General features: G+C 22.8%; 1 protein-coding gene across 1 annotated transcript; it reads right to left on the bottom strand.

The window, feature by feature from the left end:
• Nucleotides 1-221: 221 nt before the first annotated feature.
• Nucleotides 222-8,380, bottom strand: LOC122512935 (innexin inx2-like). The gene is made up of 5 exons (XM_043629081.1): nt 8,027-8,380; nt 4,610-4,761; nt 2,119-2,364; nt 1,522-1,817; nt 222-1,173 (listed from the first exon to the last, which is right to left on the bottom strand). Exons 1-5 carry the CDS (start codon nt 8,211-8,213, stop codon nt 954-956), a joined length of 1,101 nt encoding a protein of 366 aa, XP_043485016.1. The 5' UTR covers nt 8,214-8,380; the 3' UTR covers nt 222-953.
• Nucleotides 8,381-18,709: the final 10,329 nt, after the last annotated feature.

Here is an 18,709-nt window from a genome sequence, read left to right on the forward strand (position 1 = left end):
AAAATAATTGAATTCCTAAGAAGAATTTAATTAATAATTTACGAAAATAATTGAATTCATGCGATGAATTTTATTAAATTTTGTTTAAATAAATGAAATTTTGACAAGAAGTTTTTAAAAAATTTTGACAATAATTTATTTCTTGAAAAGAGAATTACGCGATTGTTTTAAATGTATTTTTATTTATAAAAGTACAAAACGACTTATAACTTGAGAAAAATACATTCTTTTCTAGAACAATTTATTGTAACGAAAGTTAATATTATTATTCAAAATTAAGTACTTACAAAATTTTCAAAACCAGTTGAAAATTTTTAACATTTTTTCACATAGTAACGATTTCAACCATTTTTTATTAACATATTTAGATTCTAATGAGTCTTTTCTCAGTTCATAACAAACAATTTTTTTAACAAATATTTTTATAAATAAATTTTCTTACGTGTAGAATATCACCGGCTTTGACAAACTATCTTAACGCTAAATACTGCATTTAAATAGATCCTTTTTTTCTACAAAATATTCAACTTAAATACTACGATTTATATTTTTCAAAAAATGAAAAATTCAGTCAAAATGAAGACATTGTTTAATAATACTAATACTAGTAACTGTTTTTCTTTAACTGATTTAATCATGACAGTAGAAGCTACAATATTTAATAAAGTTAATTTTTATTTAATTCTTATTTTTGTACTTGTTTGCTTTGAAATTTTTAATTTAATATTTTCGTATACTAACTAAATTATAGTTTTTTTTAAATATTCTTTTTAGACTCATTTAAACCTAACAATAAATTATTCAACATGGAATATATTTTTTTTTTGGAATGATTCAGTATTTCTTGTTTAGACTAGGCACTTTTTGGCAGAAAATTAACAACGTGTCCTCGTTGAAATATAAAGTCTCAAAGAATGTCAGAAATAAAAATAAATTTTTTCTGTTCACCTGTTTTAAGCACATGAATCAGGACTTTTAACAATTGTCAGATATAACTCATGAACGAGTTCTTTGAATACGACAGGATTCACGTTCTCGGAAAGTTGATACAATAGAAACCAATCTCCAAAATCAAGTGCTTTCACTACTATTTCAATTTTCTTTCTTTTGAGACTTCGAGTTTGTGCTTGCAATAAATAAATTCTTGCTGATGGTTGCGTGAACATGATGACTCTATATAAGAAACAAAATTTTTCTTTAAGGGCATTTGAACCTTGATGACGTTACACTTTGTGCAAAGCATGTGTGACGTCATCAAGGTTCAAATGCCCTTAAGGAATGAAAAAAATAATGTTTTGGGTAAATTAAAAAAAAATAGATTTCAATTTTGGTTTTAGAAACAAATAAAAAACGGGGTTGTCACAAAAATTTAATTTAATTTTTCCCTGATTTTTCTGGAAAGAATTTAATTTAAAAATTAATAGAATTGAATATTTAAAAGAATAAAATAGAAATTCTGGAAAAAATAATTTAGTAATAAATTTTTACTATTATTTAAAGTTGAATATAACGAAAAATTACCTGTAGATTATGGTGATTGTGCCAAGAAGGCAAAGAAGAATTAACCAAAACCACAAAATGATGAATATCTTTTCATTTATCATATTCAGTGTCAAAATGCAAAATGCATCGTGCTTTTGAATTGAACCTGAGGGACCGTAGGTATTTAGTGTACATTTTCCAGTCAGTGGAAAGAGTTGTTCTAAAGGATCAACCATTGTTTTAGATTCGTATGCCATCGCATATGTCACGCTTGCGGGTCCAAGTAGAGAAAACCGTCCGTTTAGCAACAGGTCAAGAAAATAAATTTGGCTCATCTGCGGAATAAAAAGAAAGGAAAATTTAGATAATGTTTTTTTTCTCCTTTGTACTTTAAATGTAAATTAAATTTTACATAGAAATGAAATTTTAACAGAAATTTACTTGGAAAATACATCAAATCAAAAATTACATTCAAATTATTATGACAATTGAAAAAATTAAATAGAAATGATAAAAAATAATATTATTTAATAATAAGCAAAATTAATTTTTTTAGAAATTAATTTTAACTAGTTTCCCTGAATTCTTAAAATTGTGTCAACTCTAATTTTTTTTAATAACGAAATTGTAAATTACCGAATTCAAAAGATTTAGTATTTCACAAACAAAAAAACGAATGGCGTAGAAATTATTTGAGCTCATCATATGGTCGTTATAGAAATAATTAGTAAGTTGGTTTCGTTTGTCTTCAGTCCAAACCTCCTGCTGTAGAGGAGTTGCAAGATCCTTTGCGAGAAAACTGATAATCTTTCGTTCCCAAATGATCCATAAAGCTCGAGGTGCGTAAAACATAAAAGCTTGTAGCCCGAGGAATAAACAAACCTATATTAGAGAACGTTAAAATTTAAGAATTAAATTAAACTAAACATTAAGTTAAATTTAAAATTAAATTAAATTAAACATTGAATTTAAAATTGAAAAAGCCATTGTTAAAAACTCATTTAAAAAATTAATTTTTGTGTTCAAATTTTATTTCCCTCAAATTTTGAAAGTTCAAATAAATGAAATTAGGCTTTACACTCGATAATTAATTTCCATAAACAATATTCACTTTTTTCCTATCCTGGTAATTACTTGAACTCTAAATTTTTCTAAAATGCAATTATTTTTCTAACTTTTAGTTTGAATTTTATAAAAATACGATTAGGTATATTTAAAAGTAAAAAATAAAAATTCTTCAAAATATAAAATTTATTTTAAGTCAATTTGATAAAATTCAATTATTTAAAAAAATTATAAAACAAAAATATTCAAAATTTTAATAGTTTTTAGGAAAATAATAAATTAATAATTTTCTAAAATAAATATTTAAATATTACAATTTCACAACAATTAAAATTTTCAAAAATTTCAACTTCAAAATCTTTTAAAATTTAATTATTTCTAAAAATTCATAATATAAGGATTATAAGGATTATTATTATTATTATATTCAATTTTAAAATTATAATTGATAAATTGATTTTTTATTTCTTAAAAATGAATTCTTATAAAGAATTTTGTCAAATTTTTTGAAAATATCTGAATTCTTTCGAAGAATTTTAATAAATTTTTAAAGAATGATTGCATTTTTCGAGGAGTTTATTTCAAATTGCATGAAACATATTTTAAATCTTAAGAAGAATTTTATTATTTTTGAAAATAATATTTGAATAATTAAATTCTAAGAAACAAATTTTATCAAAATTATTAAAAATAATTGATTTCTTACCGAGAATTTAATAAGAAATTTTTTAAATAATTGGGTTATTTCGAAGAATTTTAATAAAATTTTTTAAATTTACATTCTTCAAGGAACTCAATTAAAATTGTATTAATATTAAAATTGAAATTCTGCAATGAGTTTTATTATTTATAAAAATAATTGAATTTCCTGTGAAATTTTGATTATTTATTAAAATAATTAAATGTTTGCATAGAATTTTATTAATTTTTTTTCAAATAATTGAATTTTTTAGAAAAATTTTATTAAAACAGTAGATATTGAAAAGCATTGAATTCAGAAAAAATTTTGAAAACAAATTAATTTTTTATTAATATTGTTGAAAATAATTAAATTTTTTATTAAAAATTTTGAAAATAATTGAATTCTTCTGAGGAATTTAATTAAAATTGTATTAGAAATAATTGAATTTCTTATTACAAATTTTTAAAATAATTGATTTTTTTTTAGGAATATTGAATTATGTCGAGAGTTTTTATTAAAATAGAAAATATTGATAATAATTAAATTATTTTGAAGAATTTTATAACAATTTAAAAAATTAATTGAATTCTATTATTTATGAAAATAGTTAAATTCTTTTAAAGAATTTAATAAAAATTATATTGAAAGTAATTAAATTCTTGTAATCAAATTTTTTGAAAATAATTAATATCTTTGAAGTAATTTTATTAAAATATTTTTCCTATTTTATATTATATTTTTGTGAAGAATTTTAAAGAATTTTTAAAATTGTTTCTACAATAAACAAAATTTCTTTTATTTAAATAACCGATTACTTTATCAAATAAATATTTACTTGAATCAAATAAATATTTATTTGAATCAAATAATTTTTATTTGATTCAGTTAAATGATATTTGCTTCAAATACTGAAATTATTGATTTAAATACAATTTATTTGACTTATATCAAGTTTATTTGATTCAAGTAAATATTTATTTGATAATAGACAAGTAATCGGTCATTTGAATCAAATAAAGTTTTTTTCATTGTATGAATTTGATTAAAATTTTTGAGAAGATTTTTTTTTAACTAATAGTGGATTTAAAGTTATACGAATTCTCAAAAAAAGAAAAAAGGAGCTTTTATTATAACAAATATTTAAAAAAAAAAGTATCCAAATAGTAGTAAATCGTAAAAAAGTAGTAAATAGTAAATTTTTGTAAAAGTGTGCGAAGCCTGCATAATATATTTTTTTTTGTCTAAATATTTTAAAAAATGACTATACTGAAATGAAGAATAATATAAATTAATTATTTAGTCACTTAATTAAAAATTAATTTTTAAAACTATAAAAAAAAATAAATTTTAATTTTTATCGAAAAGTTTATTTTTACAAACCCATTTATAATATTCTTGATCGATCAAATCGGATTGATTTTCGGATGGTCGCATTCCCAAACCAACGTTATCTACTCCCAGAATTCCTGATGTTTTCTCATCGACTATACTTGTGCTCGTAACCCAACAGAATGAATTAAACGCATCTAAAGCTATTAAAAGAGAGAAAAAATATTCAATTTTAATCATAATTAATTTAAAATTTAAAAATAATAAAAAAATGAACGAAAATAAATCTGAAAATGAATTATTTTGACGTTAAAAGGATTTTCATATACATATATACAGTCTCTATTAGATTAGAATGATCATTTGTCTTGATACTTGGGAGATACTGTAAAACTATCTTTAAGAAAATGAACTTAGCCGAGCTTAACGGCTTCCTTTAATATTGAACTTCTGTTAGAAAAGGTTGAACGAGTTGAGTCGTGAGGAGTAAGCCGATAACTTTTAATAGCTTCGAGTAATCTTCCTCCGTCTTTTCCAGGGTTGGAAAATTTGTTCTGATGCTGTTCCTTTTCGAACACACGCGGGATGTTGATTATTTTATGCCCTGCTTTTTCTCCATTGAAAAGTTTATAACGCTCTTATCGGTCAAAATGGCTCAGGTGAAAGGAGCAACTTTTCTTAGGAAATTTTTTCTTTTCTTATATACGAAACGAAAGAATTTTCTTTTCTTATCAATAATTTGTCAATTAAACAAATTATTGGGTAATTTTCTTAGAAATATTGGATTTATAAAAGCGAAAGAAATAGTTTTTTTTAAAAAAAAGAAGTAGAGAATTTCTTTTTTCTTTTCATTAAGTGTTATTATTTTTTTGTATTAGAGGAGAAATGAAAACAAATCCTTTAGAAAATTCGAAGACACTTTAGAGAAATTCTGAAGATACACATTCAACCTTTGTCTGTGTTCAAGTACCTGGACATTGGTGCTTGAGGCAGAGTCGTGGCTTTTAGTCACTTTGTACCCAGGACAAGCGACTCGAGTCTGAGAGATGACACTTTTGAATTGCAAACGCTCAAGGATATTTTTCCAAGCGTGTTTTTTCCTTTTTTTCATCCTATAAACTCTCAACGACTAAAGAACAGTATGAGGAGAGATTTTCTTTTTTTAATTAACACTTTAGAAGAAATTGCAAAAAAAAGAGAGAGAGAGAGAGAGAGAGGCCTGACATGAAAGGAAAAAAAACTTAAGCAAGAAGAAGGCCATTTTCGATTATCGGAAAACGTTTAGTTTCGTTCGTGGAACGATTTGAAATATAATTTTGGGGGCAGGGCCGCCGGGCAGAAATATTACGTAGATCGCAGTTCGCGTCAAGAAATCGCAGCAGGGAAAACGAATTTAATCGAGCGGAAGTGAGCTTTTGCGAGAAGAACGAGAAAGACCTAATGACTCTTTATTCCAAAGAAATGAGTCTCTATATAACATCACTGCTCATTAGCTCGGAATAAGAAAAAAAAATTCAATATTACTGCGCAGACAAAAAATTAATAAGATCAATAGATAAAGATTTGGCGAAAGAAAATTTACGCAGTAGTCTAAGATTGTGTCCAGTCCTCTGGAAAATAAATCCTTCAGGGTTGCCACAAAAATTTGATTTTATTTTTACCTAATTTTCAGACAGAATTTTGACTCTTTCCCCTCTTTTTCCAATGAATATTTTAATTCACTGTAAAAATAATCAGATAACAAAAAAATATTTACTACCTACATTTATTTTTGAATATTCTTAATTGTAAAATTATTCGGAACATCGACAGTTTTTTTAAATATAAATATTTAATAATTATTATTATTTTTCCATAGAAATTAAGATTTTACAAAATTTTAAATTAAAATCCTTTGAAATTCAGTAATTTGTAAGAATCGCTACTATTACTTTTCCCAAAATTATTTTCAAGATTTTGATTCAATTATTTTTCTAGAATTTTTAGCCAAAATTCTTCTCTAATTCACTTATTTTCTCAAATTTGTTTAAAAAGTTTTAATCTAATATTAATTTAAACATTCTAAAATATAAAAATAATTACTTATTACTTTCTACTAATTTAAATTTAGAAAATATGTTTTCTGATAATATTATTGCAGAAAAAAATTTAGAAATTAATTTATTTTGCGCAATTTTGCTTTAATTTGTGAAATTTTTTCTATTTTAAAAGATAACATTTTTGATAACTTTTTATATTACTTTTTGTAATTTTTATTAAAATTCTTGAAAACAATTGTTTTTAAATAATTGAATTCTTCTGAGAAATTTTATTAAAAATATATTGAAAATAATTGAATTCCTGAAAAGAATTTTATTATTTATCAAAAGAATTGCTAATTAATTAAAATTTGTACTCAATGCTCATGAAGAATTTAATCAAAATTTTTCAAATTAATTGAATTTTTGCTAAAAATTTGATTATTCAGAAAAAGAATTAAATTTTTCCAAAGTTTTTAATTAAATTTTTTGTTTATAAAGAATTTTATTGACATTTTTTAAAGTAATAAAATTTTTTCGAAGAATTGTATTAAAATTCTTTATAATAATTAAATTCTTCCGAAGAATTTGATTAAATATGAACATAATTCCATTGTCACAAATTATTTTATCAAAATTCTTTAAAAGTAATTGAATTTCTGCTAAGAATTTTATTAAAATTCTTTAAAATTACTAAATTCCTGCGAAAAGTTTTATAAATTATGAAAATAATTCAATTTCTGCTAAGAATTTTATTAAAATTCTTTAAAATTACTAAATTCCTGCGAAAAGTTTTATAAATTATGAAAATAATTCAATTTCTGATAAGAATTTAAGGAAAATATTCAAAAATAATTGAATTTTTTCGACAGCAGCAACTTTTATAAAATTCAATTTTTTAAAAATTTGTATATAAAATTATTCGCAAAAATAATTTATAAATAATAATTTTTCGATAAGTTTTCAAGAATCAAATTATTTTAAATAAATTCAATTTCAAATCAGTAAAGTTCAATTATTGTTAGAAATAGAAAGAATGCTGGACAATAACATTCAGAATTTTTTTTATGAATAATTCTGGAAATTGAATATTTTTCCAGTACTTTTGATAAAATTTCCTGACTTTTCTCTCACAAATTTTACATTCCCTGATTTTTCCCTGACTTGTGACAACCCTGTCCTTTAATATCAAGTCGGAGATGAATTGAAAATGAATTTTCTAAAACAAAACACATTTTAATATTGCATTCATACGTCCTAAAAAATTTACTAACTTATAAATGTAAATTAAAATATTAAAATAAGTATAAGTTAAAATAAAAATAATATAGTAATAATAAAATACTTATAAATTAATTTACATATAGAAGCAAGTGGTTGGTTAAGATTGTTAAGAATCTTAAGAATCGAAAAGTAAGGTTATGTTTATAAACAATTTTTGTTTACTTACGTATTGGCGATTCGCTGGTTCGAAAACAGTTAATCGGGTTGCCAAAGTAGGTTTTAAATATTAGAAGTCCAGAGCAAATCGTCAGAAATAAAACTGTGACTCGTGTATAAAGTCTAAAGACCAGGTTGTCGATGCAAACGGTATCGTTGATCAGAAGACCCCTAATTTGATTGAATAATTCCAGCATTTTTTCTTTCTTTTATTCCTCTTATTTTATACCTTTTTTTTAATCTTTGATCCAAGCTTTTGTCAAAACAATAATCTACATTATTCTACACTTCTCAAAATAAAAAGAAACGCCAGTTTAACTGCGTAAATCACGTGACAGTTTTCGAAGAGGAAAGAAAGCTTTTTCTTGTGCTGCCACAATTTCCGGTTAATGATGCAAGGTTGGGCAGGTGATTACACCGACTAGTGCCAGTAGTTTTTTAAAACTATTTTTTACCCACATATATTTTGATGGAAAGTGTCAAGTGTAAACAATAAAGTATTATTAATTATCAATTATTAATTATAATACTTTATCTTATATGTAAAATATTGTATTTTACTAACGCATTAAAAGATTTAAACTACCCGTAACTACTCAACCCTGTTCTCAAGATATCGGAAGTTGTTTACTGCCATCTATTTTTGCAGATTGAAAGTTAAAAGCAATTGTCTAGGTCGTTTCTTTTCATAAACATAAACAATGCATTTGAGTTTTGAATCATTAATTTATGCTTCAGATTATGTACTTGTTAATTAAAGTGTAATTATTATAATTATGCTTTTTGTAAAATATGTGATTTCATGGTGCTTTACAAATTATGTATAGTCATACAGTCATCAAAGGAAGTACTGTATCTGCAAGTTCTGAAATCTTGCTGGGTTTAAAGTTCATTCAACTGATTCAAGTAGAGAAGCGGAAGCTATATTACTGCTTGGATTTAATGGTAATCATCCAGATTTCTGACGCAATAATAACTTGACTTAAAGGACCACTTATTAATAATTGCTCTTTGAAACTTGTGAGCTCAACGAAATTTGCGTCTGATGGCAAATTTTTGCACGTTTTACACGTTTTACACAAATGTAATTTTCACAGAAAGTGAGGTTATGTTTGTCATTTTGTTTATTTGAAATTTTCAACTGGTAAGAGGCACTTTTTTTTTATTTATTCTAAAATAATTCTTTATTATTACTGATATGTTACTAACTGGAACTATTGTTACTTATTACTATTATTATAATTATAATTAATATTAATAAAAGCATAAGTATTAAGATCAAAAATTGAGAAACAGATAAATTGTTTTATTGCAGAGATTTTCGGGTCAAAATTTGCAAATTGCTATTTTTACTCCGAATTGATAAATATTTAAATAAAAAAAGTATTTTATAATTATTAATCAATCAATTAATTAATTAATTGTATTATTAATATATATTGTTTATATCATTATAATAATAGTAATTACATTTATAATTTATTATTAAAACCATTAGTATTAGAAAAATGATATTAATAGTTATAGTAAATGAAAAAATTTAATTTTTCAGTACTTGTAGCAGTAATATTGAAAAATTTATTCTTGTCTAGTAGCGAAAAGCCGTTTTTGTCAGACAAAGAACGTCTGACCGAGAAATTGTTTTATCTACTTGGGTATATTCACTGTATAGCTTGATTCTTCTCTGTTCTTCTCACGTACTTGTTTCGATTATGTTAAACAGATAAGTGATCTTATTATAAAATTGACACTTTAACAGTACAGTTAACTTTTCAAATTATCTGCGTAAAAGTTTCATTTTTCATAAGAAAATATATTTTTATAATTTTCATTTTTTTATGGTAAATTATATAAATTTTAAAAATAAATGTATATAATTATATTTATTAATTTTCATAAATACTTATTATTTATTTCAATTTATTAATATATTTATTTATGTTCCTTAATATTTATTAACATTTTTATTAATAATCGTATTCTGATAATTTGTTCGCAATTTGAAGTTAGTTGTTTTCGTTTGATTTTGTTTCCTAATTTCTTTGGTAATTTTTCTTTAGAATTTTTTTTTGGAATTTTAAAATTAATGAAATTCTAATTTAATGTTTTGAAGATTTAAAAATATCAAAAATTAATTCAACCAAATTGTTTTCAATTAAAAATATTATACTTTTATAATTTTGAATCTGAAATAATTGAATTCTTATAAACAAATAATTGAATTTCTGCGAAGAATTTAAAAAAAAAGAATTTTTAAATTAATGCAAAGAATTGTATTGAAATTATTTATAATAATTAAATTCCTGCGAAGAATTTGATTAATTATGAAATTTATTCAATTTTCATAAAAAATTTTCATAGTAATTGAATTTTTGTAAAAAATTTTTTTATTTAGGATTTTTATTGAAATTTTATTGAAATTCTTTGAAATAATTAAATTCCTACGAAAAATTTAATTAATTATAAAAATTGTTCAATTTTCATAAAAAATTTTCAAAGTAATGGAACTTCTGTGAAGAATTTTATTATTTAGGAAAAGAATTAAATTTTTTCAAAGTATTTAATTAAATTTTTTAGAATGAATTTTATTGATATTCTTCAAAATAATACAATTTTCGCGAAGAATTTTATTGAAATTCTTTAAAATAATTATTAAGTTCCTACGAAGAATTTGATTAATTATTAAGATAATTCAATTTACATAAATAATTTTATCAATATTTTTCAAAGTAATTGAATTTCTGCGAAGAATTTGATTAAAATTTTCAAAATAATTGAATTTTGTCGACGAATTTAATTATTAAAATTGTATTAAAAATATTTCAATTCTCCTAAAGAATTTAATCAAAATAATTGAATTCTTTTGATAAATTTTATTGAAAATAATTGAATTTTTACGAAAAATGTTATTAAAGTTTTTCAAAATAATAAATAATTATAATTTATTAGTAAGTTAGTTAATAATTATTAAAGTTTTCTAAATTTTGAGTCTGAAATTATTTTAAAATTGAAATCCATATTTGAAAATAAAAAATTTGTTTAATTTGTGTAGTAGTTATTAATAATAAATTAATAAATACTGCGTATCACGCGTAATATTTGCTGGTTTATTAATATTTGTTAAAATTTATTTATTTTGCTTTTATTCATATTTATAAATTTGTATTTACATATTACTTTATTAACATATTTATAGAAATATTTTCCATGAAAAATGAAACGAAAATTGCATTGTATTGTAGAAAATATATAATTTAAAAATTCCAATTCGTATTCTTTCATCTTTTGGGGGGAGTGGTTGCTATAGCGTTAAATTGGACTCTGTAGAGAAAATATATATACAAGGAAAAAAAAAGTTAATGCTTTAATTTGCAACTTAAAAGAAATTGCTGGCAAGCAGGCAATGCTTCGGATTTATAAGAGCATTTGAAACAAAGGAGATCAAAAGCTTAGTTCCCTTGTGGATAACCATTTCTATTAATTCTCATTTTAAAGTTCATTAAAAGAATGTAAGATGATAAAAACGACTAATCATTTCCGTAATTGAATTTCCTCGTAGATTTATTTTTTTTCGTAAATTAATCGACTGTGCATTTTAGTTCACACTATTAATTTCAATTAACTTCTCTCTAATTTTATTTTTTTCTTTATTTTCAATTTTTTTTATGAATTCCATTACTCTTAAAATTTTTATGATTAACAATTTTCTTCGCTTTTCTTCACCGAAAGGGAACTTTTAATTTAAAAAATTGGTTTTTATTAATTTAAGAAATTATTTTTGTTAAGTTAAAAAATTATTTGTACTCAGAAAATTATTTTGGTTTAGAAAATCATTTTTATTTCGAATATTATTTTTATTAAATTAAAAATTATTTCTATTTAGAGAAATATTAATTTTTATTTAGAAAATTGTTTTCAGTTGGAAAATTAATTTTATTTAGAAAATTATTTTTACTTAAAAATGAATTTTTATCAAATTTTATTATTCGGGGAATTTTAATAATAAAATTCTATAGGAAAATTTGTCTTCACTGACGAGCATAGTCTTTATTAGTAAAAATATAATGATCATCATTACAATTATTATAAATACAAGGTAATCAAATACCAGTGTGTACAATTTCTTCGATGTAGTTGTATATTTAATATTGTGAAGTTTATAATATCTGTGTACAATTACCTTGTGTTTTTTTTATGTCGGTTTTCTTTTTATATGATTGCTAACAGTTTTGCTACATTCTAATTAAACACGAACTATGTACAAATCATGATACAAGTGAGAATTATTTTCTTTTTTACTCCAGAAAAAATTGTACCAACGATCTGTGAATCGTTTTCTTCTTTCGTTAAATTTTAATGTACATAATATATTTTTTTTTGTCGCAAAAATCAAAATATTGTATAATAATTATATTACGCAGTAACTGATTTAATTTGCATTAACAAATTTAATTATTATTAACTAATTTATTTGTAAATTAGTTTTTTTGATTTGATTGTAAATAATTGGAAATTAATTTCTATACAAATTTAATTATTAACTAATTTATTTGTAAATTAGTTCTTTGATTTGATGGTAATAGGAATTAATTTTTATACAAATAAATTAATTTTCGAAATATATTTGTATTAAATGATTTTAGAAATTTATTTGTATTAATTTTTAAACGTTAAAAATACTTGTCAAATATTTTTGAACAAATTTTGTTTTATACATAATTTTTTGAACAAAATTTGTTTTGTACATTGATTTTGAAACAAATTTGTTTGTTTAAAAAAAATTTGTATCGGATGTACATATAGGAAATTAAATTTTTAACGATTTTTAATAAACTATAAATTATTTTTTAGATGCTTTAACGTTTATATACAAAATTATTATATATTATATTTTTCCTTTGTTAATGACGCTTTTTTAAATTTAAATTATTTGAGTTTATATAGTAAAGTTATTTAATTAACATTTAAAACTTATTGAAAAACTACGGCAAATGTTTCGTAATTTTTTTTTCTGCACATTTCTCTTTTGTAAAACATCAACGAGTTTAATGTTTTCATTGGCGTCGCTGTTGCATAGTTATATATTCTTTCTATCCGCCTCTCATTTTAATGAAACTACTGCTTTCCAGACTCGAATTTACTATACATAGTCAGGAAACTGGTTTGTCGGAAATACATATTCATAAAGCAAATCTTTGCAGCATATAAAAAATTCGATTACTTTGTTCTCATGTCATTTTGCCTCCTCGTATTTTCTTTCTTTTGCAATAATCCACGAATTTAGGATTTAAAATTAAAAATTCTCATTTTTTTCATCTTTTTTTTGTTCTACAAAATTATGTTTATTATATAAGGGAAAATTAAAATGTAATTTAATTTTTTAATTTTTATCATCTCTATTTTTTTGTTACAGAAGTGCATACATATTCATCCACTCTCCATGATTGCAGACGTATTAAAAAAAGAGGTATGATTATATTAATTAAACAATAATAATGAAAAAAATAATTCTTTGATAAATGCACTCGATCCTTTGTTTCTTTTTGAACATAATATTAATCAACAAGATCTTTTTTCCAATTACTTTTCCTTTGTGATTTTTCTAAATGAACGTCAAGTTGCATAAATATTTCTCTGGGAATGAAATAATATTTCTAATTATTTCAGTTTCTAATTATTAATTTTATATTGAATTTTCAATTAAATTTATATTCTTTTATTAAATTGGTAATTATTTTTATTGGAATTTTTCTTTTCGTTAAAGAAAAAGAATTTCTCTTCGTTTAATGAAATTAGAAATTCTAATTTAATATAATATTAAATTTGCGAATTTTAATTTACATGAAAATTTGAAATGAAATTTAAATTCAATGAGGTAGCGATTATTGGTTAAAGTCTTGAAAGAAAAATTTTTGAGAGAAAGTTGAGCATTTCATTTTGGGAATAAATTCGAGTTCTACATTTCAGTTGCAGTGAGAGAATTGACATTTTATACAAAAGTTTTCCGACAAATCGATTAATTTAGTGATTGTGGAGGAAATTAAAAAAAAACCTTTTTCGAGAGAAATTACATTATATCAATCACTTTAACTTGAAGGGAAAGGAATTTGCTAATCTAATATCCGCTTTTCTATCTCAATGTCGTATTACATGTTGCAAACTTCGCATATGCCATCCATAATTTCGTAACATCTGTTTCATCATGTTTATTTTCAACACTTGTTTACAAATTTTTTTTTATTTTGCAAACAAAAAAAAAAGCTGCGGAAATTGAAGAAATTTTTTCGAAATATTTCATTAACGAAATGTTTCCCGTAAATTGAAAATATAATTTTTTTTTATAAATTCAAAAAATATAGAAAAAGAATAAAAAATGTCCTGATTATTTTAATTTAAATTAAGTTAAAATTTTTAATTCAGAGAAAAAATAGGGAAATCGAAGAAATTTTATTGAAATATTTTATTAACGAAATAACGATTTTCAATAAATTGAAAATTTAATTTTTCCTTATAATATAACAAAACATGAAAAGAATCTTTTGAAAAATTGTACTTTCTTGATTTCTTTAAGTTTAATTAAATCCCTTGTAAACAATTCTCCTTGCAGTGCGCATATAATTTATTTATTCATTTCACCGGGATTATTATTTGATTCTGTGATTCTATTTTTTATCAAAGGCTTGCCTAGTAAAGTTTTAACGATCTTAGTTATTAAAAAAAAAATGAGATGAAACGAAATTCTCAGTAATTTATAAACTTGGGGGATAAAAAAAAATAAAATCACAAACTTCTTTTTTTTAAATTCAAAGTATTAGATTAAAATTTCTCAAGGGTTAATTTAATCCTCTTTCGTAACTTTTTACAGGAGGGAGGGAGGGAGAGAGAGAGAGTGGAAGAAAGTTTTATTTTAAATTGATAAACTCGAGTAGAAAATCATGATATTGATAAGTTGAGAGTTTCTCAAGTGCAACTTTATACTTTCAATGAATTAAATAACCACTCTGGAAAAGGAAATGGAGATATAGATATGAGAGAGACAGAGAGTGTGTGTTGCTTTCAAAAGAACCACATTCTAAGCGAATTCGATCTTTTCATCGTTTCAAGTTTTAGAGAAATAACCAGAGCTTTCAGATAACTTTTTGTGTTCTGCGATTCATCGAGAATCTCTTTTGATTCTTTTTTTTTCCTTCTTCGCCCCGTTATAATGTCACCGCGGCTCCTTTTGTTGAAACTGTAAAAGTCAGACTGAATCTTTTTTTTTTTTTTATTGACCTTTTATTTGTCGACGAATGAAAATGCTCGATTTTCACTAAAAATTTCTTTCAAGTCCAAATATTTAATATTTCGCAACAATTCTTGATTTTTAAAAAATAATATTCATTTTTTTATACATAAGTTTTATACATAAATTTTTTGTAACAATTTTCCAATTTCCTTTCAAATATTGCAACAAACTATCACTTTTTTGGTATAAAATGCAACTTATTTGAATTTAAAAATTCGTGAAAAGTCAAGGAAATCAAGATGAAATTTTTGTGACAAAACTGAATAAAATTGATTTTTTTCGTTTTAAAATCGAGCAGAGATTTGTAAAAAAAATTAAAAAGAAATAGAAAAAATGGCTAATAAATTAATCAGCTCTATGTAAAATTAATAACACTTGTCAATGAAAATTCAGTTAAATAAAAATTCGTCTGTATTTACAAAAATTATAATTTAATCGTCGTACATTTCTCTCTCTTTTTTATAAATTTAAATCTCACAGAAATATTTTTTACTCGGAAAATAGTGGTTTAGATGATTTTTCTTTTATGAAACTGGTTAGAAATTTAAAATAGTAACTTTTTTCCAGTTTTACGAGGCTAGCACTGCAGAACTAGAATTTCAATATTTATGATAAAACCTGATCGTAAAACATGGTCAGTCAGTTCTTGGGCAGAAGTTTTCAAGTTGATGTTTTTAAGAGTCCAGTATGTTTTAAATATAAAATTGCCTATTTTGAAAAAAGAGAAACTTCCTTTTCAACGTTTTTAATAATATTATAATTTTTCAAAATAAATATTTCCCCTTTCACGAAATTTGTAATTTTGAGGACAAAAGTAAATTTTCATTTAAAAGTGGCTATTTTATTTTATCGGAAAAAGTATTTCGAAATTATTAAAAATTTTTAATTATTTTATTAAATATAGTGTTTCTTTTGTTACTTGTCGTGATAATATTTTATATAATATTATTAAAACACCCCAAAGCTTGAAGTTGTCAAACAACGGAAGTTCCTCTTCAAATCATAATCTATATGGATTTACTTGAGAGAAGAGAGATCCAGTCTCTCTAGAATCTACTCTCTTACAAACAAAAGCTTCTTCGCTCTTTGTTCACAAGAGAGACTGGAAGTGTCTCGAACGAGTATCTGTACAGTACTTTACTGAGTCTTTAGTATATACGAAGACAAGAGGGGCAGTGATATTTGATACATTATTTTGCATAATATATTCCGGAACTTTTCGACAATTTTGCAGCAAAACTTTTCTCTTAAGATAATTTACGTACGATAGCCAATTGAAATTAAAATTTAATTTATTTCATTTTTAGATTAATTTTTCTCATTGTGTATCGTACGTAAATCGTAGATTCGATTTTTTTAGTACAATATTTTCGAAAAATTGCAGATTAAAACAAAAAAATATCAGACTAAATTGCGGCAGTGTTTTCTTTTTTAACAATATTCGAAATATATAAGTCTCGATTTTAATAATAATTATTACAAACATGTTTAGTATTTTATCATTTGTAAATGATAAGAGAAATCTTGTTAAGGAATCTCGTTCTCTTTGAAAGTAGATATCTCCAAGTTTCTCTGCTAATACTAATTAGATTGTAACTAACAAGTGAGTTCCGGAGACCAGACGTTCAAAGCAGTCATAATAAGGGAGTGAATAGAAAGTCGACATTATCAACTAATGTTATCGGATTTCTATTCAACTACAATGTTTCCGAAACCAATTTCGTCAGTGTCTATAGGTTTTAATATTCTTCTCTAAGCCAAAAGTTACAATACAACTTAATTACACAATATATCGTTGTTAATGTAACCCAAAGCTTTGACATTTTTCTTTCTCTTTATCATTTTCTCTACTTAAACTAGATTCTCATCATTGACTATTAATACTCCCCCTGAGAACTTAGAACAGTTCGAGCAATCAACACCAGGATGACAAAATATTTTCACTTTTTAAAAAATTTTAATTACAATAATAATAGTATTACTAATTTAATAATAATAATAATAATAATTTCACTGGTCAATCCTGATGTTATTAAAATTTAAAATTAACAAGATTAACTCTAGCCAATTATCCGCCACTCTATTTCAAATCCTTATCAAAATGATTGATTTCATTCATTCATTCATTGAAAATTATCTCTATATATTTGAGATTTTATATTGAATTTGGAGAAATTATAGAGAATCTATACGATTAATTAAATATCCATGGAATGTGAATCAAAGGTTATTAAATATTTTCGATGACGTTCATTCTATTTGACAGGAAATTAAATTAGAGAAACATTTTATCATTTTGTTTCTGAATATTCACTTAATTAAAGTTTCATTCAGTGGAGAATTTCTATTGAAATGAATTTTTGTATTTATCAGCAAAATACAGTTTTCATAAAGTAGAATTTCTATTTAGAAAAATTTTTATTTAACAAAATTTCTATTTACAATATTTAATTGTTAAATGTGAAAGTTTTCTTGAATGGAAATTCTTTCATTTAAAAAAACTTATTAAACTTTTATTAAATTTTTACTTATTCTTTAGCAGATTTGTTAATTTTCTATATTTTTCTCTAGTAAAATAATGGATTTTTGTTTTGATCAAATAAATTGGTTAAAAACTAAATGATTTTCATTTCAATGAAATAAATATTTATTTGGACCGAATAGTTTTCATTTTGTTCAAATAGAAATTTATGCGGATCAAATAAAAAATGTTTATTTTTATCAAATAAATATTTATTCGAACTAAATAATTTTTATTTTGATCAATTTAATATTTATTCAGACTGAATAATTTTTATTTTTATGAAATGAAGTTCGTAAGGGCCAAATAATTTTTGATTCCATTTTTTAACAAAAATTAATTTTTTTATTATGGACGAAATAACTTTAATATTCATGAAATCAACTACTCATGGATCAAATAATTATTATTTTGAATAAATAAATTTGAACCAAATATTTTTTTTTATCAAATAAATTTCATATGGACCAAAAATTTTTATTTTATTAAACTAATTCCTTATAAATCAAAGAATTTTTATTTTGCTTATATAAATATTAATTTGGATCAAATAACTTTTTTTTATCTTTCTTTTTTGATCAAATAAATTTCTTAGAAGTCGAATAATTTTTGTTTTCATTAAATAATTTTTTCTTGGGACAAATAATTTTAAATTTGATCAAATAAATTGCTTATAGACGAAACAATTTTTATTTTCATGAAATAAATATTTTATTTAGAAGAAATAATTATTTTTCAATCAAATAATTAATTGTGAACTACTTTAATTGACTTGAAAGAAATTTAAATTATTATTTAAACTTAAAAAATGAATATTTATTTGATTATAATTAAGTAATCGATTATTTGATTCTAATAAATTTGTTTTCAACAGATTTTTTGTTTGC

The sequence above is a fragment of the Leptopilina heterotoma genome, unplaced genomic scaffold (genome assembly GCF_015476425.1).
Source record: "Leptopilina heterotoma isolate Lh14 unplaced genomic scaffold, ASM1547642v1 Lhet_13, whole genome shotgun sequence".
Taxonomy (NCBI): domain Eukaryota; kingdom Metazoa; phylum Arthropoda; class Insecta; order Hymenoptera; family Figitidae; genus Leptopilina; species Leptopilina heterotoma.